The sequence below is a fragment of the Chrysemys picta genome, chromosome 2 (assembly GCF_011386835.1).
Source record: "Chrysemys picta bellii isolate R12L10 chromosome 2, ASM1138683v2, whole genome shotgun sequence".
Lineage (NCBI taxonomy): Eukaryota > Metazoa > Chordata > Testudines > Emydidae > Chrysemys > Chrysemys picta.
In genome coordinates, this window is record NC_088792.1 from 234,069,310 (window position 1) to 234,091,051 (window position 21,742).

At 43.2% G+C, this 21,742-nt stretch overlaps 1 protein-coding gene across 2 annotated transcripts in view; it reads right to left on the reverse strand.

The window, feature by feature from the left end:
• TRPA1 (transient receptor potential cation channel subfamily A member 1) overlaps nucleotides 1-21,410 on the reverse strand; it is a 69,881-nt gene extending 48,471 nt beyond the window's left edge. The window contains exons 1-9 of one of the 2 annotated variants that reach the window (XM_042845041.2): nucleotides 21,221-21,357; nucleotides 20,969-21,116; nucleotides 18,632-18,794; nucleotides 17,936-18,111; nucleotides 15,979-16,086; nucleotides 13,843-13,951; nucleotides 12,173-12,318; nucleotides 8,306-8,442; nucleotides 6,159-6,207 (exon numbers count right to left, since the gene is read on the reverse strand). In XM_042845041.2, coding sequence (XP_042700975.2) covers nucleotides 6,159-6,207; nucleotides 8,306-8,442; nucleotides 12,173-12,318; nucleotides 13,843-13,951; nucleotides 15,979-16,086; nucleotides 17,936-18,111; nucleotides 18,632-18,794; nucleotides 20,969-21,088 — 1,008 coding nt within the window. In that variant the 5' untranslated portion in view covers nucleotides 21,089-21,116; nucleotides 21,221-21,357. Of the gene's footprint in view, nucleotides 1-6,158; nucleotides 6,208-8,305; nucleotides 8,443-12,172; nucleotides 12,319-13,842; nucleotides 13,952-15,978; nucleotides 16,087-17,935; nucleotides 18,112-18,631; nucleotides 18,795-20,968 lie in introns of both variants that reach the window. The other variant, XM_005309284.4, reaches the window with a different exon arrangement.
• Between the last annotated feature and the right edge of the window lie 332 nt (nucleotides 21,411-21,742).

Below are 21,742 nucleotides of genomic sequence, written 5' to 3' on the forward strand. Positions count from 1 at the left end.
TATAAGTCTATGTATAATATAACTAAACTACTGTTGTATGTAAAGTAAACAAGGTTTTCAAAATGTTTAAGAAGCTTAATTTAAAATTAAATCAAAATGCTGATCGTAAGCCGCCGACCTGCTCAGCCTGCTGCCAGCCTGGGGTTCCGTTCACCTAGGCCGGCAGCAGGCTGAGCAGGGTCTGCGGCCGGAACCCCAGACCAGCGGCGGGCTGAGCGGGGCCAGGGGCCGGGACCCCAGACCAGCGGCGGGCCGAGCAGCTCAGCCCGCTGCCAGTCTGGGATTCCGTCCACTGGTTCCTGCCATCCAGGGTCCTGGCTGCCGGCCCTGCTCAGCCCGCTGCCGGTCTGGGGTTCTGGCTGCCGGCCCGGGGTTCTGGCTGCCGGCCCCTTGCCAGCTGGGGTCCCAGCCGCCGGCCCCGCTCAGCCTGCTGCTGGCCTGGTATTCAGGGTGGGGGTGGGGATGTGGGGGGTGCAAGAGTCAGGGCATGAAGTGTGGGGGGGCTGGGTATGTGTGGGGAGTGCAGGAGTCAGGGCAGGGGTGTGTGGAGGGGCTGGGTATGTCTGGAGGGTGCAGGAGTCAGGGCAGAGGGCTGGGGGCATGTGAGGGGGTGCAGGAGTCAGGGCATGGGGTGTGGGAGGGCTGGGTATGTGTGGAGGGTGCAGGAATCAGGGATGGGGTTATGGGGAGGATGCAGGAGGCTGAGGTTCAAGGGGGGTGCAGGGGTCAGAGCATAGGGCTTGGGGGGGGCTGGGATCAGGGGGTGCTCCCAGCCCCCTGAGCAGCTCACGGCAGGGGGCTGGAGGGATACGCCCCACTCCTACCCTCCTTCCCCCTGCCTCTTCTCCGCCTCCTTACCGGTCTGAGCAGCGAGGGCACTGGGGCTGCTTTTCTCCCCTCCCTCGCAAGGGCCATCGGCGGCAGGGAGGGAGAGGAGGCAGGGCTCGACACAGCACGCTGGGGGAAGAGGCGGGGGAGGGGGAAGCTTGGTTTCCTTATTGGAAACAACGGGGAGGTGGGCGGGCACAAGCCCACCCACTTCTAAAGGGCCCTCCCCCAGCCTAGCGGAAGGGACCACTGGACCCAGGAACCAAATAATCTCTTGGGACCACTAATGAAAAAACAGGGAGTGGAGTGACGGTCAAAGGTTCAAAATCAGGGTCCCAGATGGGGAAGCTTGGTTGCTGGTGGAGCCTGCTGTACAGCAGCAGCCGGCAGGACCAAGCTTGCTTCTGCCCCCTGCCCCCGCCAGAGAGAGCGGTAGGCGGAGGGCGGAGAAGAGCAGGCTGGTTCAGGCAGGATTTTTAATGGCACGCTGCTGCCTGCCGGGGTCCATAGGTTCGCCTGCCATAGGTTGCCGACCTCTGATATAGAACCTGCCTGGACAGTGAAACTGAATATTCATGGCATGACTATTGACTTAAAAATTGACTCAGGAGCTGATGTCTCAGTCACCCCAGACAGCACTTACGATCACCTTCAACCCCTCCCAGAGCTGAAGACACCTGACATAGCTCTGACTAGCCCTGGAGATACTCTGAAATGCATAGGCCAGTTCACCACAGAAACAACTTACAAAGACAAAAGCTTTGCATTCAGAGTGCATGTGATCAGAGGATCAAAGATCAACAACCTTTTCAGCAGCAGTATGGCACCCATGATGGGCCTAGTGAGAAATGTGGAGGAAGCTGATGATATCAAACTTTTGAGAGGAGATTGAGCACAAATCAATTTAAGAGATAATGCTGAACAACAGTATACAAACACCTGTACCAGAAAGACCTTGGAAGAGGCTAGTGGCAGATTTATGCAAATTCAGAGAATATCGTTACCTGGTCATTTTGGACTATTTTTTCAGGTATATAGAAATAATGTACTTGGAAGACATAACATGTTGCAGTGTTATCAAGAAACTGAAGAGCACTTTTGCTTACTTTGGTATTCCGGAACAATTAGTGATGTACAATGTACCACAATTCATTGCACCAGAATTTAAGTCATTACAAATGAAATATGATTTTGATCATATTACTAGCTATACAGATAGCCAGGAAAATCTGACAGCATGAAGATCCATTCCTTGCTCTTCTGAGTTACAGATCAACACCAATAGTGATTACTTGATGCTGTCCTGCACAACTCCTGATGGGAAAGCAACACAGACCTACTCTTCCAACTTTGGGAAAGAATCTATTTCCAAAGTGGCCAGACATGAAGAGAGTTGCCAAATTGGATAAAAAGGCTAAAAGATCTTATGAACACTTTTACAACAGACATCACTCTGATGGAATGCACCCCAATATTCACACCCTACACACTACTGTAATAATCTTTGTATGAAATATGCCTTGTAAGATATCTTTTGAAAACAACTCATGGTCAATAATATCATGATGAAATGTGTGTAGTAAAATTATATGTAAAGTTATAAACATACGATGAAATCACGTCTAAAATGTGATTACCAGACAGATCTGGGTAAATCAGTTTCTCTAAGATAAAGGACAAGCTGACACCACTAGCCAGGTGTCATCAAAGTTGATGGGCAATCACCCATTAAGTAGCCATTCTTTGGCAAGGAAGGGGGGCAGGAACAAACAGATCTGCACTGTAGCAAACAACAGCATGAAACCTCTTTCACCATGAAATGTCCTCAGAGTGGGAATAAACTTTATCCAGTGGATATAGTGTATTTAGATTTTCAGAAAGTCTTTGACAAGGTCCCTCACCAAAGGCTCTTAAGCAAAATAAGCAGTCATGGGATGAGAGGGAAGGTTCTCTCATGGATTGGTAACTGGTTAAAAGATAGGAAACAAAGAGTAGGAATAAATGGTCAGTTTTCAGAATGGAGATAGGTAAATAGTGGTGTCCCCCAGGAATCTGTACTGGGCCCAGTCCTATTTAACATGTTCATAAACGATCTGGAAAAAGGGGTAAACAGTGAGGTGGCAAATTTGCAGATGATACAAAACTACACAAGATAGTTAAGTCCCAGGCAGACTGTGAAGAGCTACAAAAGGATCTCACAAAACTGGGTGACTGGGTAACAAAATGGCAGATGAAATTTAATGTTGATAAATGCAAAGTAATGCACATTGGAAAACATAATCCTAACTATACATCTATAAAGATAGGGTCTAAATTAGCTGTTACCACTCAAGAAAGAGATTTTGGAGTCATTGTTGATAGTTCTCTGAAATCATCCACTCAATGTGCAGTGGCAGTCAAAAATGCAAACAGAATGTTGGAAATCATCAAGAAAGGATAGATAATAAGACAGAAAATATCATATTGCCTCTATATAAATCCATGGCACGCCCACACCTTGAATACTGCATGCAGATGTGGTCGCCCCATCTCAAAAAAGATATATTGGAATTGGAAAAGGTTCAGAAAAGGGCAACAAAAATGATTAGGGGTATAGAATGGCTTCCGTATGAGGCGAGATTAATAAGACTGGGACTTTTCAGCTTGGAAAAGAGGCGACTAAGGGGTTATATGATAGAGGTCTATAAAATCATGAGTGGTATAGAGAAAGTAAACAAGGAGGTATTATTTACTGCTTCTCATAATACAAGAACAAGGAGCCACCAAATGAAATTAATAGGTAGTAGGTTTAAAACAAACACAAGAAAGTATTTTTTCACACAACGCACTGTCAACCTCTGGAACTCCTTGCCAGAGGGTGTTGTGAAGGCCAATACTATAACAGGGTTCAAAAGGGAGCTAGATACATTCATGGAAGATAGGTCCATCAATGGCTATTAGCCAGGATGGGCAGGAATGGTGTCCCTAGCCTCTGTTTGCCAGAAGCTGGGATTGGGTGACAGGGCATGGATCACTTGATGATAACCTGTCTGTTCATTCCCTTTGGGGCACCTGCCATTGGCCACTGTCAGAGGACAGGATACTGGGCTTAATGGACCTTTGGTCTGACCCAGTATGGCCGTTCTTATGTTCTTATAGAGGTAACCCTCAGGAAAATACATTGCAGAGGAGGACTGGACAATAAAGGAGAGGCAAAAACACCTCAATATATCTCTCCCTATCCATCTCTTGCTCTTTCACCTAAGAAGACAAAATAAACCATCCCATTTACCTTTGGGAGAGATCCTGACCTGAAATTTGGTCAGCCCTGTTGCTGGGAGTATGTGGTAAGAATTTTATCTTGAGCCACGTTAAGTTTTAGCACTAGAAAGCATTTTATCTTTATTTCTCTTTTAACCATTTCTAACTTTAATACCTTATACTTGTACTCATGTAAAATCTATCTCTTTGTAGTTAAATAAACTTGTTTTATTCTTTAATTAAAACTAATCCAGTGTTGTCTTTAAACTGAACTGTATGGGGTAATTCCATTTATGGTAGTAAACTCTTGTATATTGATCCCCTTAGAGGGGCAATGGGCCTAATATATCTGGATACCAGGAGAGGGCCAGACAGTGCAGAACACAGGTTTTGGGGGAAAATCTGGGACTGGGAGTGTGTTTGGGGTCACCCTGAAAGTGGTAACCAAGGCTGGTGGAAGCCAGAGTGTGACTGATGTATGGCTGGCGGGCTGCAGCTATACACAGACACTCAGGGCACGCTAGAAGGCTGTTTGTGAGCAGCCCAGGTTGGAGCTATAGCAGCAAAGCATTGTGAGGCACCCAAGTTTGCAGGGCAGGGATGATACAGCCCCTCAGTGGTCTGGATTGTACGGCCCAGAATGTCACAGTCGCTCATTTAGAGAACTGCCAGGTCTAGAATTTGGTGGCCATGTTCATGTCAAATTGGATGGAGAAAAGGGATGAACCTGTCATAAAGAAAAAGAATTCAGCACTCAGATCATATGTAATCAAGAGCGACAGTGGAAAGTTCAACAGAAACTGTTGCCATATAGAGTTTGTTCCTCAATAGAGAACAATCAACAGAGCAAACTCTACGGATGTCGGATGTGGAACACGAAGAAGACAACTCAAGGATTCTGCACTGACTACAGCCAGTTGTTGCAAGTAATGGACAGCCAGATGATCAAGTTGTTACATTTGGGTAGTGTAATTAGAAAGCCAGTATGATTCAGAGACACTTAGCAGATTGATACATATTCAATTTCTAAGTCAGCATGATAGTGTAAATTGGTGGTTTTAAACTTTTGTACTGATGACCCCTTTCACATAGCAAGCCTCTGAGTGTGACCCTCCTTATAAATTAAAAACACCTTTTTATATATTTAACACCATTATAAATGATGGAGGCAAAGTGGGGCTTGGTGTGGAGGCTGACAGCTCACGACCCCCCCATGTAATAACCTCGTGATCCCCTGAGGAGTCCCAACCCCCAGTCTGAGAACCCCTGGTGTAAATACTGTAAATCGTAGGAATGTAGAACTTAAAGGGGGAGATGTAATGTGCCTGTTACTACCCAAGGATAAGTTTAAGTAGTCTAATACCAAGTGTCAGCATTTATTGTCTGTTGACATAACATTAAAGGCAAAATCTTCAGCTAATATAAACTGGCATAGCTCTACTGACTCCCGACAATTTGCTCAGCACTGTACTAACACAGAGGATATAGTAGAGCATACAGCGAATATAAAAATCTTTTTCTTTCCCAATTATTCCATGAACAAACCCAATAAATCTCCTGTGGGATGTGTGTGTGTGTACAAGATATTGCTGGACCACACATGAACCCTCTTCCACACCTAGAAATGTCTTTGTGATGCCTGTAACACACACACACACACGACGGGTGTGAGATTTCACTTTTGAAAAAATGTATATTTAAATTTTATTTCCTTTCCTTGTGAATTACTTTAAAAGTGAGGTCAGCTGAGTCATTCTGGCATATTCTATAAACACTTCTGAATGTTAAAACTCTGTCTAAATAATTCAAATACAAATACAGATTCAGTTTTGCAGCATCATTATGAACCCCTACAGAATTCTACAGTGGAATCATAACTATAGCAGTACTGTAATTTGCAGCTGTGTATTATGAAATATATTTAAACAAAAAAACCTGTTCCTGAAGAAACATCCCTCTTTTGTAATTTCCTGTACTTGCTAAACAGGAAATTATTTTTTAAGTAAAAGTCTTTAATAGATGTTTCTATACAACCTGCATTAGTACCTAGCAACAATCTTTGTTAATATATGCCTTGATTAAATATTTACCATTGAAATTAAATACTCTGCCAGTTCATAGTGATCAAATAATGCAGTCCTGTGGGGGAAAAACATATAGTTATTTTAGAAAGGTCAATGAACTTTAAAAGTAAAGGCCAATGCTTTTCTACATCTGCTGCTTCTTTTAGTGCTTTCAAATAATTTTCTTTATATAAACAGAGAGAAAGAGAGACTAAAAATGCTTCCTTCATAATAGCTCATAGAATAAATTATTGTGGACCTTGTGGACTCCCTGTATTGTGGACCTTGGATTTTTAACCATATTCAATTCTACAGATATGCTAAAAACTCATTGAGTGAAATCCTGGGCCCCGCTAAAGTCAATGGTAAAACTCCTATTGACTCCAATACAGCCAGAAATTAGTACCTTTTATAATACCATAAAATGTTGATACAAAGTATTATGCACCAGGGGCTCGACTTATTCTGTGTACACCTGAAACTCCAAATGATTTCAATGGGATATGGCACCCGGAACTCCCACTGACCTTACTAGAAGCTTTAGATGTATACAGAATGCCAGATCAGGCCGTGTAATTGCTTGACTCTGCTCAGGGAATATTCTGATTGTGGTAATCAATTCCATACCAAAACTAGAGAACGAATTAAAACATACCTCAGGGCAAGGGGAGGGTGGGGCATGTTATTAACTTAACAAAAGATATTTTTTAAATATTTGTATATTGTACAAATCTAAAGTTTTATGCTGCAGTAGGATATTAAAATGTAATATTGTAGGGAAAAAATAAAATGAACCAAGCACTTTCAGAAAAATGATGAAGTTAGAAATTTAAAATGTTTTGAGAAATTGGGACTTTGCTGCATTTCTGATCAACTATATTAAAGAATTGTTATCTTCTCTGTTCCATTAAGGCTTAACACTAAATTTTACAACAGGTGATCTCAGTGTAATGTAGTTATACACAATTCCAGCGCCAAGGTAATAAAATTTCTCAGAGATACCACCTGACACATTGGTGGAGTTATTTTATAGACTGCGGAACATTATACTTAGAACTGATGATATTAAAAGGGTGATTTTTAAAATAATATCAGTGATTCAAGTGTGTGGAGAGACTTCTACTAGATACAGGAAATATTTCCTGCCAGGAAGATCAAATATTTAGCATATGGACAAAAGAAACTCCAAGATGATAGGACATAGGCTTTGTAAAATATTCAAACTGAAGCCTGAAACCAGAACTCTAACTGGGTCTCATCCCACACACCCTTGCTGCCCTTAACAGATCAGGGCCCCTATCTACTTTATGGAGTCTTCTGAGGAATCCTGTTAACAATGAACTCTTCTTGTGATGCCTGGTGGCACATTCCTCATCCAAAATTCATTGGGTGGTGAGAAAAATCATCTGCTGTTGAGCAAATGGCCTGCTTTCCTATTTTCCTGCCTTTCTTCACCAGCAAAATCCTGATCTTGCTACTGCTGTTGCTTTAATTTACTCCGGGCTGAGATGCAGTTATATGTATAAATGGCCATTTACAAATTCTTGATTTGCATAAGCAGTCATAGTAACTGTACATGGATGTGCAGTTGTACCCTGATTTTTTTGAAAATCAGGCACTAAATGGTTTTGTTACAGAACAGTGTAATAGACTCCAGTGCGCTTTTGATATTCCTTCTTCATTCATTTGTTTGGGACGGTCCAATGAATCCTATTAAAACAAGTTTAGCATTTATTTGGGCCTGGTGCCTCAAGAGTTCCAAAACATGTTTGATAGTTCCAAAACATCATCTTCTTCTATCTTCCCATGAGTATCCCTTTTCCAGTACTGCAATTTCTTTCAGCTGGTCTGCCCTCTGATCCTACACTAGAGTAGTTTTCCAGTTCAAAGAGGCAGTGTAAGTTGCTGAATGTACTATGTCAGATGCCAGAATCTCGATCTCTCTTTGGTCTTGACCCTAGGCACAGGACTCCAAGCATCCAGCAGCTTGATCAATCAACCAATTACACTGTGTCCTACTGAGATCACCTACCTCCTGAATCCACATATCAGTAAGAATCCCTCCAGATGTGGATGCACATCCCCTGTTTTCTCTAATTAGTTGAAGTTATATTGTTGGCTATTGTTGGAACTGAAACAGTGATTATGAATATGATGTTAGAGGATTCTCTTACCTGTGAAGCAGTGTTTCCTTATTCCCATCTAGTGCGTCAATAATAGATTCATCACCAGCATAGGATGACATCATTAATTTAACAATCTCAGTTGCTCCTTGGGTGGCAGCAAAATGAAGAGCTGTGCATTTTTCATTCTGCAAACAGGATTATAAGGCACAATTTAAAATCAAATTAATTTTCAATCAATTCAATCTGCTTAAAAGATCAGTCATAGCCTGGTAGCCTGACTTCAGTGACATGAACTGCCATGCAGGAGACCACACTTCAGTTTGTACACTTTGACTCTTACATATTAGGCTACAGAAGTCTAGGAATAATGCAGTATTAATTAGATCATTTTTAAGGCCTACCTAATACTCTTAGTCATTGAACATCAGCCCCTTGAGCTGAATGACATAGAGTAGGTCTACACTACCCGGTAGTTCGGCGGCAAACAAATCGAACTTCTGGGTTCGACTTATCGTGTCTTGTCTGGACGAGATAAGTCGAACCCGGAAGTGCTCGCCATCGACTGTGGTACTCCAGCTCGGCGAGCGGAGTACCGCGAAGTCGACGGGGGAGCCTGCCTGCCGCGTCTGGACCGAGGTAGGTTCAAACTAAGGTACTTCGAACTTCAGCTACATTATTCACGTAGCTGAAGTTGCGTACCTGAGTTCGAATTGGGGGGTTAGTGTAGACCTGCCCATAGATGGACTGTGAAAAAGTCCAAGCTGTCCTTTGTAGCTTGAATAATAATGGCCACACTGAGTAGCCTTGAAGATTGGAGGCTAAAGCAGAGGAAATCATCTGTAGGTAGGTAGGTACAACAATTCTCACAGGAAAAAATAGTCATTTTTTGTCATGTTAATTATTATGTTTAATTTATTTCCTGAGATATATTTTCCAATTTCTTCATTTTATAAAAAGTAATTGTTTGCTTGTTAGCCCTTATTATCCATGTTAATATGTGATCTGTTTGACTGGGTGAATCATATACACCCTTGACAGATGTCTGAGCAGCCTTGTGTTTTTCCTTTTGGCTACACATGTATAACTTTTAATGACCAGAAAGTCTCATTTAATTGAAATAGTATTTTTCATGGTGCCATATCCATGCTTAAATACTCCCTGCACCATCCACTCACCAAAAAGGAAAAGCACAAGTGTTGTATTAACAGTTTCACCACCAGATGATCTCATTTAGATACTACATATCCAAACAACAAATACATAAAGGAAAGAACGGGAGTACTTGTGGCACTCTAGAGACTAACACATTTATTTGAGCATAAGCTTTCATGGGCTACAGCCCACATCATCAGATGTACAGAATGGAACATATAGTAAGGAGATATATATACATACAGAACATGAAAAGGTGGAAGTAGCCATATCAACTCTAAGAGGCTAATTAATTAAGATGAGCTATAATCAGTAGGAGAAAAAAACTTTTGTAGTGATAATCAAGATGGGCCATTGCAGACAGTTGACACGGGGTGTGAGGATACTTAACATGGGGAAATAGTCTCTAAGGTGCCACAAGTACTCCTGTTCTTTTTGCGAATACAGACTAACATGCTGCTACTCTGAAATCTGTCATAAAGGAAAGACACTCCTTTTTGTCAAGTCATGCAAATCCTTACTCACATGAGTCTTCCATATTCACATGAGTAGAATTTACTCACACAAGTAATCTGATTAAGGTCTGGGCTCTCATCAGAAATATGTATTTGTTAGAAAACTGAATGAAGAACATAAGACTGTTCCACATTTAGCTGCATTAATAGAAATTCTGTAGCACACCCTCTTCCTCTCCAGCTTCCACGGGTCCACTAGTCTGATTGTAATCAGTAGGATTTCTTGTTTTACTTACACCAGTAGTCCTACTTATTACAACCAGACTAGTGGTCAGAGCGAGGTGAGCAGGATTTGACTTTTTAGATATAAAAAGTACTACAATCTTTCGGTGAGTAAATGTTGCTTGATCCAGCATATCCTTACTAATGTAAGAAGTCCTTACTCACACAAGGAGTCCTGTGGAAGTCAATAAGATAGCTTGCATGAGAAAGACAAACAGGGTCTGGTCAATAATTTGTTCTCCTGAGTCATTCAACAACCCGTTTGTCACTGCAGGCCTTCTCTGCAAAGTTTACCACTGAAATAACTATTTGTAAATACCACATGCTTTTCATTTAGCTTTTCTAACAGAAATACATTGTTTTAAATGTCCCAACTTCCAGCAAAGTGCTGTTAAGCACTGTATAACTGGAAGTGCACTTCAGAACACAAATCCATGCCAGTAATATTTCCGCTTTCAAGCTTATCCTCATATTCCACAGTGTTTCTCTGGTTCACAATTGTCTTTCAGAATTGAGGAGCAGCTTCTGACACTGCTTCATCTGGTACAAAGGGGCCTTAAAACTGCCTTAGCCAATTGAGGATTTCTCCTGACTTCAGCATGTTGCTCCTCATCTTCTCACAACCACATTACCTTCCAACAGCTCTGCTATCACAACATTTATTTCAAAATCTAGTTCACAACTACCTTCTCTTGTGGTGAAATACTGGCTCCATTTAAGCCAACAGGAATTTTGCCATTGACTTCAAGGGGGCCAGGATTTCATGCTTTGTTTGTAGGAGTTTTCTTGTCTTTGGATTTGCTCCAATCTCCCTCAGAAACCTTTTCTCATTCTACTCTCCTGGATGACACCACTTATCTAGCACTTAGTTTACTCTCTGCTGAGCTATGCAATCTAACCAGTGGTGGAGGGAGGGTCTTCTCTTCTGCAGTTCCTGCCATCTGGAAAAGTCTTCTTTTATTTCTTTATCTCTGATTCTCCATTTATTCACAAATTTCACCTGAAACCTTATTTTGGCTCATTTGCTTATTCCTCTTAATTTCCCTTAACTATCTGTGGAATTGCATTATTTCTCTGTGTAAAACTTTTCAGAATACAGTTTGTAAGGGAAAAAAGCTACTTACACTATTTCTAACAGACACAAGTATATTGCTAAGGCCCTTCATTTTTTGTTTGTATTTTATTTTTCCCAGGAATTTATCAGTGTTTATTTCTACAACAACAAAAACAGGTGAAATAGGTGGAAAAAAACATTTTTCTGGGTAAATATTGAGGTTTATTTTGGTGGACTGAAGGACGGGAAAAAAGTATTCAATAGATTAATGCTTTGATGAATGGAACTCAATGTGCTTTGCTGCAGAATTAAAACAGAACTCAAAACATAATGCCACCTCTGAGTTTAAGAAAACAATATATCTCTAATCCCCAAATAAAACTTTTCATTTGAATAAACAGTTTACTCTTGTAGACTTAGAACTATCAGCCTATAAATGTTTACATTAAATAATTGGGCCACATCATTTCCAGCACATACACTCAATTTCATCCTTTTCTCCTGTTTTTGTTTTTTTTAAACTTTCAAATACTTCCTTATGTTCTGAAACTTATTCTGATACAGATTTTTATTTTCTTCCCATTTTAGTATATCAGGTCTTTAAACCATTATCTGCTAGCAGCTTGAAATGTGTATGTGATGGGCATGAGATTCATCAGTAGGTTCAGATGGGCATGCACTTCAGAGCTTGAGTGTGTGCCTGTTCGCTTATTGTGCATATCTTCTAGACTAATACAAAGCCTTACTTTAACAGGCAGCTTTTCATGTACACACAGACTGATGTTTTATTGTAATACATATATCTCATGCAATACATTGTATTTTCCTAATAAAACAAGTTATTTTTATATATTTGAATAATACAAAATTGGAAAAAAACAAATACCTTCTGTAAAACCCGGGATTTTTTCGGTAAAATCAGTTTAAACGGAAAACGAAGGGGATTATGTATTGTATTATATTAACAGTTACCTGTTTCAGATCTATCTGTGCTCCAAATTCAATGCACATTTTAATCATTTCCAAGTCTCCACTCTGAACTGCCAGATGAAGAGGACTGCACTTTCCATTATTGGTAAAATTGATGTGACTTTCAGTAGAATGGCCTAACTCTTCACCTGAGAAAGAAAACAAAGTACAAACATATTAAATAAAGATAACACAAGAAATCAAGATTTAAAAAACAAACAAATATAGGGATATATTTTCCCCCACAATACCAACATGTAACTCCTGTTAACACTCATGGAGTTCATTGAAGGGAGCATATAAGTTATGGCCCTTATTGTACAAGCACTTACTCATATGTGTAACTTTACTCATTGGAGCATTCTCATTGAACTTGTAGAGAGTTATAGTGTGTAAATGTTTGCAGGATCAAAACCTTTGTTTGCACAGTCCTTTGAGAAGCAAAGTACTAAATACGCACTAAGTGTTACTACAGGTATGTTTGGGAGATGCGATTCCCAGCTCGCTTAGGCATACCCGCATTAGCTCTGCTCGAGCTAGTGTCTAAAAATGGCAGTGTGTCTCAGCAGCACAGGCGGCCACATGGGCTAGCCGGCGCAAGTATAATCCCACCTGATCCCTGGGCACATACTCAGGCAGCTAGCCTGAGACACCGCCTGTGCCACCACGGACACACTACTTTTTTAGGCACTAGCACAAGCAGAACTCATGGATGTACCTCTATACAAGCCTCCCAGCTCAACTATTAGCTGTACCGTAACAGGATAACTGGCCCATTAAATGAAACTGGGCTCAGCTCTCCTGTCCCAGTCTAGGTACTCCCAGTTGGGCTAATTAAGAGGATGGGGCAGCACCTGGGGGCCTATAAAAGGTCAGTTAAAAGTCAGAGCTGGGTCAGTCAGTCAGGAGTCAGACAGGAGAAGGGAGAGGAAAGATGCCATAGAAAGAAGGCAGTCCCTGGGAGAAGTCTGAAGGCAGGAGAGCAGCAAGAAGGTCTTGCTGGCTGGCTGGCATCCTCAAGTCAGAAAGCCAGGGCTGGAGACGGCTAAAGATAATAATAATAGGAGGAGAAGGAGCAGCAGCAGTAGCAGAGAGAGAGAGATTCCTGTTGGCTCTAAGCCAGAGCCAACAGCCAGAAAAGGCTGAAGGAAGGGGCAGCAGCAGAGGGCTTACCAACTGATGTCTCCTTGCTGGAGAGCTGGATCCAGAGAAAGAATGAAAGGAGGATACTCCCAGAAGAGAGGCTTTGGGAGTTCCCATGAGGAGAGCGGGGTTGCCCCCCAAAAGGAAGGCCTGGGCTAGCTGTTAAAGCTGAGAAACAAAGGACTGACAAAGAGTCCAGGTGTAGCAGAAGATGCCAGAATGTGGTCCATGTTATGTCAGTGGCCAAAAGGATATGTGATTTTTAAGGACTACTTGCACTGGGGTAATATGGACTATGTTTTGGAACTTTTACTATGGTCTATTTGCACTATGTTTTATTAATCAACTGTGTGTGGATTAGAAGATAAGCTTCCACAGAGATACTGGGGACTCAAAAGGGAAACTGAGGTGAGGGGCCAATTGAAGGGCTGCCTTGAGACCACGAGAGGGCAGCTGGGAGGAGGCTGCTCATTTACAGTACCCTGTAACTAATAAGGATGAAACAAAAGAGATTTGGAACATTTATTTACCTTTTTTTAAAATAATTTCCATACATGCTTTTGCACCTGAAAAGGCAGCTGCATGGACAGGCATACATCCAGTTTTGTTTGATTTACATAACTTTCCTCCATTTTCAAGCTGAAAAATAGTGTTCACATATAGTTAAATGGCATGCTGAACATTATGACCAAATAACACATTATCATAGATGTACTTTCTCACTTGTAATGTCTGTCTTTAGTCTATGTTTTGATGATCTTTAAAGTACATGATTTATTTGAAAAAAAAATAGAATAGCAGGCTAGACTTATACATATAAATCCAATAAACAGTGAAGTGTAATTCCTCAAGGAGCATGCTTGAAGTTTACCCCTCCGTTTTCTAAAATTCACATTTCCAAAATCACGTTTCATTTGGGGTTTTCTGGGTTTTTTTAAATATACTTGACCAAAGTGGGGTGAGTTTTTTCACCTTCCTCACAGCAGATCCCAGACCCAGTGCAGGAGCTTAGTAGATAGTAGGTGTAGCAGCTGTCCAGTGCAGGCACACGGTACAGGGGGAATACAGTTCCCTGATAAACTCAATTTGGAAAAGAATTTAGGGGAAGACACTGGGGAAATGGGGCTGGGGCTCCTAATGTCTAGTGCAGTGGGGACACTGGTCCCCTTTTTTCAGCCCCCCACAACCCTCATTCAATGGTGCTGGGGTCCCAGTGACAGACTGGGACCAGGTTGGGAAGGGGGAGGGCAGACAGCAGTTCTCCCAAATAGGAGAAAACAATTAAGAAAATAATAATGACCCACGCTGTATGATTTATTGCTGGGTATTCCCAGATATTTTAAGAGAATAAAGTTGCAGCCTAATTAAACTACATCCATAACCTCTTTTCTTTCCTCCAGCTTGGCCAGGACAAGATATTTTTCTCAGGAATGGGCATTGTTTTCACCTAATGCACTCAAGAATCCTGTTAACACTTTTTTTCATAGTGTTGCTGTAAGTACAAACAGATTTAAAAGATTCTCAAGGAAGGACAGGCACATGCTGGCAGATAAAACACACTGCTTTTCAGAAAAAAGGAAAAAAATGTACCTCATGCAAGATGCTAAAATGTCTTTTTTCTAGCTTAAGACACCAATTTTGCAAATAGATGCATCCTTACATGTAATGGAACTATATGAGAGCACAAGGATGTGACACATTTATTTGCAGTATTATAGGGATCCATTGAAGTGAACGGGGCTCCACTCAGGCACATGCAACTTGCAGTACTGGGGCAGGGCTGTCCTTACCCATACGCAAAGTAAGCAGCTGCGTAGGGCACCAGGAAATTTGGGGCACCAAATTGCCCCAAATTTCCTGGTGCCCTATGCAGCTGCATGCTGCTCCAGCAGCCAGCCCAATCCCCTGGCTGGCTGAGCTGTCCAGGAAAGCTGCCTCTGCCCGGCTCTGCCTTTTCCCCATGGCCCCTGCCCCTGCTCCATCCCAGCCCCGCCTCCACACCATCCTTTCCCCAAAGCCCCCACCCCTGCTGCACCCCCACCCCGCCTCTTCCCGTCCCTGCTCCGCTCCAGCCCCGCCCCCACTACACCCCTTCCTCTGAGCAACGTCCTGGGGGACTGCAACAGGGGTCGGGTGCACCCTGCACTCACCAGGCGGTAGGAAGTGGAGCGACCCGGCCCCAGCCCACTCTGCAGCGCCGGTGAATGCTGTGGGGCAGTTCCCCCTTGCCCTCCAAGTCCCAGGGCTGGGAGCCAGGGGAGCAGAGCGGAGCAGGCTGGGGCCATGTCACTCCACTTCCAGCCGCCCCATGAGTGCAGGGTTAGGCCCTCGCTGCAATCATCGGACAGCAGGAAGTGGAGCAACACAGCCCCAACCCGCTCCACCGGCTCATGCTGGGGGGTGGTTTCCCTCTTGCCCCCCAAGCCTGCTCCTGCCTCCCCATGGAGGTCTGGGACCCCCCACTCCCTCGCAGAGGCCTGGGGCCACACCCCCCCACAGGGGGCTGCGTAGGTCACCAAAATGTCTAGGGATAGCCCTGTACTGGGGCTTTAATTTATGTTTACGCTTCTTTGGTTAAGCAGAGATATACAAAGTAGAAAAACAGACAACACATTGTATTAAGATAAGCGGAAGAACATTAGGGAAAATCAAATAATTCTACGTACCAGAAGTGTCAGTGCCTCAGGGTTTTCTTTGTAACATGCTAGTATTATAGGTGTGTTGCCAGTTTCTCCTTCCAGATTAACATCTGTACTGCTGTGTTGGACCAACACCTAGACAGTAAACATAAGAACGGCCATAGTGGGTCAGACCAATGGTCCATCTAGCCTATTACCCTGTTTTCCGACAGTGGCCAAAACCACGTGCTTCAGAGGGAAGGAACAGAATAGGTAATCATCAAGTGATCCTCCCGTCACCCATTCCCAGCTTCTGGCAAACAGAGGCTAGGGACACCATTCTTGCCCATCCTGGCTAATAGCCACAAAAGAGAACCTTTAAAATTTTCCACTAATTTAATTGCTTATCATGAATCTTTTCTTATTATTAGTGTTCTATTTGAGGAGCAACAGCACGCAGAATAAAGGAGTAATGGAAGGAGAGGAAAGGAGTTCCAGATGTATGTACCACAGTGTAAGAAGGTGCAGGTGAGAGTAGATCAGGGAAACAAAGCTTATGTTTACAGTAGAGCAGGACTGGCTCTAGGCACCAGCAAACCAAGCATGTGCTTGGGGTGGCACAATTCCAGGGGTGGCATTCCGGGTGGTTTTTTTTTTTTTTTTTGCTTCGGCAGTTGCGCTCTCGGAGTGTGTTTTTTTTTTTTTTTTGCTTGGAGCAGCAAAAAACCTAGAACCAGCCCTGCAGTAGAGAATCACTAGTAATTGAGCTAGTGGGTCAAGACTGCTGTAAGCACCAACAGTAAAGTGACTCCACACTAGCTATACTATTTTGGGTCAAGTTCTGATTCAGTTTCGCCCTGTGTTTACACTGGCACTGAACTATATACCACTGAATTTCTACTTTTGTCTGGATATCTATCAAAGTTACCAGCACAGGTCTAAGAAGCAATGGATTCTGGGAGATCTGAGAAAAATTAAATGTCTCTAGATATTATCTATATTTCTCTTTCTGTGTTTTCTCTTGCTAAATAAACTTTACTTTATTTCCCTTTCTAATAGCTCCCATATGCCTTGTCTGCACTGGAGAATTTGGCATATTAACTAGCTTTTGGAAAGGGAAACAAAGGGAGAGTTAGGTTGAATAGAGGAAAGTGAGGGGGAAGACATGAGAGCATATACGTAAGCATGAGCAGACTTGTGCAGAGTCTTGAAGATGAATTTAGACCTAAATCCAGAATTCAATTTTCAAATTCCAACGTGTTCCAGATTTGTTTTTAACAGATAGTGCATATGTGCATTGCAAAAGCTATGAGGGGGAAGCTGGAGGTTTGGTAGCTGTTTAGGGGAATCTCTGACATTTTACAGAACTTTATTTAAACTATGGAACACAGTGGTGTTTTCTTCCTTTTTGTGTTTGAGAAAACTATTAGAAGAGTTTGGATTCAATTTAGAAAAGTGCTTTTCTGCTGATGTTATAACAAAGGCACGAGCTAGTAACTTCCAGAATTCTACCCATACAACATATGCCTAGTCAAAAATGGGGAAATAGTTTTGCTAAAAATTTCAAAGTTGTTTCTGTTTCACAGGATTTGGAATAGTCCCATTTGCTGCTAAATTTTTCATAATATTTTATCAACATTTTAATTTCAGCTTTATCAATATGTATATTGAAATTGTTTTCAACATGGTTATAAAATGTTTTGTTTACTAAAAACCAAATTTTCTTACTAAAAATCATTGTCAGAACAAATCTTAATGGAAAACTTTGTTGATAAGTCACTTTTTCTTATCAACTTCTGAGTACAGATTATCTCTTTTGTGAGTGCCACATGCTAAACAGCATTCCTGCCATTTGAAGAACTTAAAGGGATATATTTTCAGTGGATATAAGCCTCTTGTGTGTGAATTTCTACACTTGGAATTTTGCATACAACTAGTGAAATTGTGTGTCCAGGTGGCTCTTGAGCCCTTTATGCATGTATATTTACTTGGACTATAATCTTACCTTAACTATTTCATTGTGAAGGCACTGCACAGCTAGATGAAGAGGTGCCATCATACTGGAGTTTAGAATGTTTGGGTTAGCGCCTCTGCTGAGAAGTAATTTAACACTTTCAACCTGGTTTTTTTTTGTGGCCCAGTGCAGTGGGGTGTTTCCAGAGGAGTCCATCACATTTAGCACTAGGTCAAAAGGTAAAAAAAAAAAAAAGTAAATACTACAATAAACATGTAGCTGGCAAATGTTCTGATGTAGTTAATAGACAACTGATTTTCCTGTGAAATACCATATTTTCAGTAGAGGCTCTCTGTCATTGGGTTTGTTTGTTTGTTTGTTTGTTTGTTTGTAGGTTTGTTTAAATAAATCATCAACTGTGAAAGACTCTTGCTGATATTACTAAGCTGCCAGTTACATTATAAATGAATTTCAGGTAATTAATTACATCCTATGCTGAATCCACAATATTATTATTGAGAGGAAATGTTACATAATTTATTAATTAGAAATGTCAACATACTACAACAGAGGAGAGTAAGGATGAACATGTAGCAAAGGTACCAAAACAATGTTAAGAAAATCATGATTCCTCTGTGAAAATGGCAGTAATAAATCCAAACACCAGTCTACACCATTGAAGTAATGAATGCTTTTATTTAACTATTTTTATTTAATGATACAGAAGATAATTTAATAATGTATTACCTTCATTGGAAGAATCATCTAAAATCATCTCCATTAATTCTATTTGACCTCCTCCTGCAGCATGATGCAATGGTGTGGCATTCAGTTCATCCAATTTGCTAAGCCCGGAACGATTTTTCTTAATGAAACTCCGTAATCTGCAAGCACTTCCATCTGAAATCACCTAATTTTGGGTGCAAATATTGTAAATTTCTTTCTTTTTTTCTAGTAAACTAGACTTTAGTGACACCATATGCTAAAAAGTAGATCAGAATAAAATTTCTCTCTGTCTTATTTGCCTATCAGTTTCAGAAGCAGTTGGACTACATATATTACTTTTATTTTTGCTAAGGACCTTGCACACATTTTTCATTATGTGAAATATAAAGGTGTGATTTGTTCCTGGCCTTACCATTCAATTAGTTTCTAAAAGGAAAAGACGTTATTTCTGAAAATGTTCAACTTTTTCATTGATTTATCATAATAAATCTTATAATTGATTTGAGCTTTCAATATATCAAAGACAAACTAAATGGATCAACCAACTAATATATAAACCAGCTGGCAACAGAAAATTAAAAAACAGGCACTTTCACACCAATCCAAACGTGAAATACAATATTTAAAAGTATAAATGTAATTCAACATCCTTACTCCAGCTTCTAATTTTCCCTTTTGCTAAAAAGAATGGCAAAGAATAAGAATCAGAAAATACCACATGAATTGCTGTATAATTTGCATATTATTGCTCCTGTTTTACAGCCTGATAATGCATATAAGTAGCTGTATTCAAATACTGAAATGAGTATGTGCTCTTTGCAGTTGGTACAACCAGAAACCTCCATAGCTCATCAACTGCACAGCTCCATGCCGAAGGAATCAAATCCTGCTTCATTGAAGCCAATGGTAAAACTCTCATTGACTTCAATGAGTGCAGAATCAAGCCCAAAACAAGCAGCAAAATGAAATTAACAAAAATGAAAGTAATCTAGACTCAACTGTTTTCCCTTCTGCATAAGGTCAGAGATCTTCCTACCCACCAGCCTCTATTCTGTTCCCCTGTGTCCAGGGGAAAGAGTTTAACCATGAAGGAAAATAAATAATCTTGTCCATTTCCCTGAAGAGAACTTTACACTGAGATTGAGAATGATTCTGGGCTGTGCCTTCAAGTCACACTTCAAAGAGAGGGGGCTTGTGCCCTCAGGATTTTGAGCTGCTCTGGAGAAAAAAATCCATTAAAATGTTCACAGTTGCAGGAAATTATGCAGCTGCATGTCAGCAGGGCCGGCTCTGGCTTTTTTGCCGCCCGAGGCAAAAAAGCCTCCCGCCGCCCCCCCACTCCCGCTCCCGGTGGGGAGCACAGCAGGGGAGGGCGCCAAGCCCGGCCGCGGGCCCGCTCTCCCCAACCGGCCGGAGCGCCAAGGGGAGGGCAGCGAGCCCGCTGCGACTCCGCTCTCCCCGGCTGCCAGAGCGCCAGGAGGAGGGTGGAGAGCCCGGCCGGGGCTCTGGTCTCCCCGGCGGTGAGCCCGCCGCGGTTCCGCTCTCCCCGGTGGCTGGAGCACCGCGGGAGGGCGGCGATCCCAGTCCCGGCCCCGCTCTCGGGCCCTAGGGCCGCGCCGCCCCCCTCCAGGTGCCGCCCCAAGCACATGCTTGGTGGGCTGGTGCCCGGAGCCGGCCCTGCATGTCAGACAATAGAAGGGGTCAGACAATCATTATTTAATGAGAGTAGACACTGAGATTCAAAACGTTCAAGCTATAGTACCATTAAAATCTAAATTGTCAATATCCCATCCCCAAATATACCAAGTAATCTTAGATCAAACTCTGGTAAGTTCTCAAGGGACACAAGGTAGGTGAGGCAACATCTTGTATTGGGCCAACTTCTGTGGGTGAGAGAGACAAGCCTTCAAGCCACACAGAGCTCTTCTTCATGTCATGATAGCTAATACTAATCTAGGAATATCCAAAATCATAGTAGCTAATTTCTGGGGACCAACAGGGCTGCACCATCACTACAGGCAAGTTCTCAAGCGGCATTTTTCTTCCTTCCCCGGGCTGTACATTTGGACTGTTACCCATGGAAATACAGTGTGTGTGTGTGGGGGGGGGGGTGTTAGTGGGTGTAGGGGGAAATGGAGGGTTGCTGATATTGACCAATAAAAATCCAACCCTTCCAGGCCTCCTCCTGCCCCACGCCCTCTGTGCCCCCTGCAGTCTCCAGCCTCTCCCATGCCCCCACCTTAGACAGCTCACCTCCCCCATCTCCCCCGGCAGAGCCTTCCCTGCGCCCTCAGCGCCTGCCCCTGCCCCATTCGCCAGCCCGTCTGCCCTCCCTGCCCCGCTTCTCTCCGCACCGACCTTAAACACGTCCTGCGAGGCGAGGGAGGCGGCATCGGCTTCGCACACGACCCCGTGGTAGGAGCCGCCGCACGCCGCCTTCTCCCGCGGCTGGAACATCTTCAGCAGGGCGCGCTTCATGGCTCTGTCCGCCGCCCGCTCCAGCCACCTGGAAGGCAGCGAGAGCAGCGAGTGAGTCCCGCACCGGGGGAGCGCCTGTGGCGGGGCGCGGAGCGCGGCCAGCCAGCCAGGGACACGCCTCATGCCACGCACCTCAGCTCCCCCTCCGCTTCCCCACGGGCGGCCCCCGCCTGCAGCCCCGCAGCCCGGCGAGGCTGGGGGACCCGCAGCTGGAAGACCCGCTAGGGAAGCGAAGCGCTGGGGGCACTTAGGAAACGTCTCCCCGCCTCCTTCACCGGGGCCAAGGAAACCAGCCCTTGCCCGCCCCCTTTCCACCAGCCTGGAGCCCCAGGCTCAGGGAACGTTTTCCTGAGCTGCACGAGGGGCGCTCAGCCGGGGTCTTTCCCCGCCCCGCCACGAGCGAAGCCCTTTGCCCAGGAGTGAGCTGAGTGTTCAGCGGGGAAGGAAGGGGGTGACTGTGAGGGAGATTCACCACCACAACTAGGGTGACCAGATGTCCCGATTTTATAGGGATAGCCTGAATTTTGGGTCTTTTTCTTATATAGGCTCCTATTACCCCCTACCCCCTGTCCTGATTTTTCACATTTGCTGTCTGGTCACCATTAGAGGGGCAGGCACTGTGATGGCTGTAAATCGACCTAACATAGGTCAATT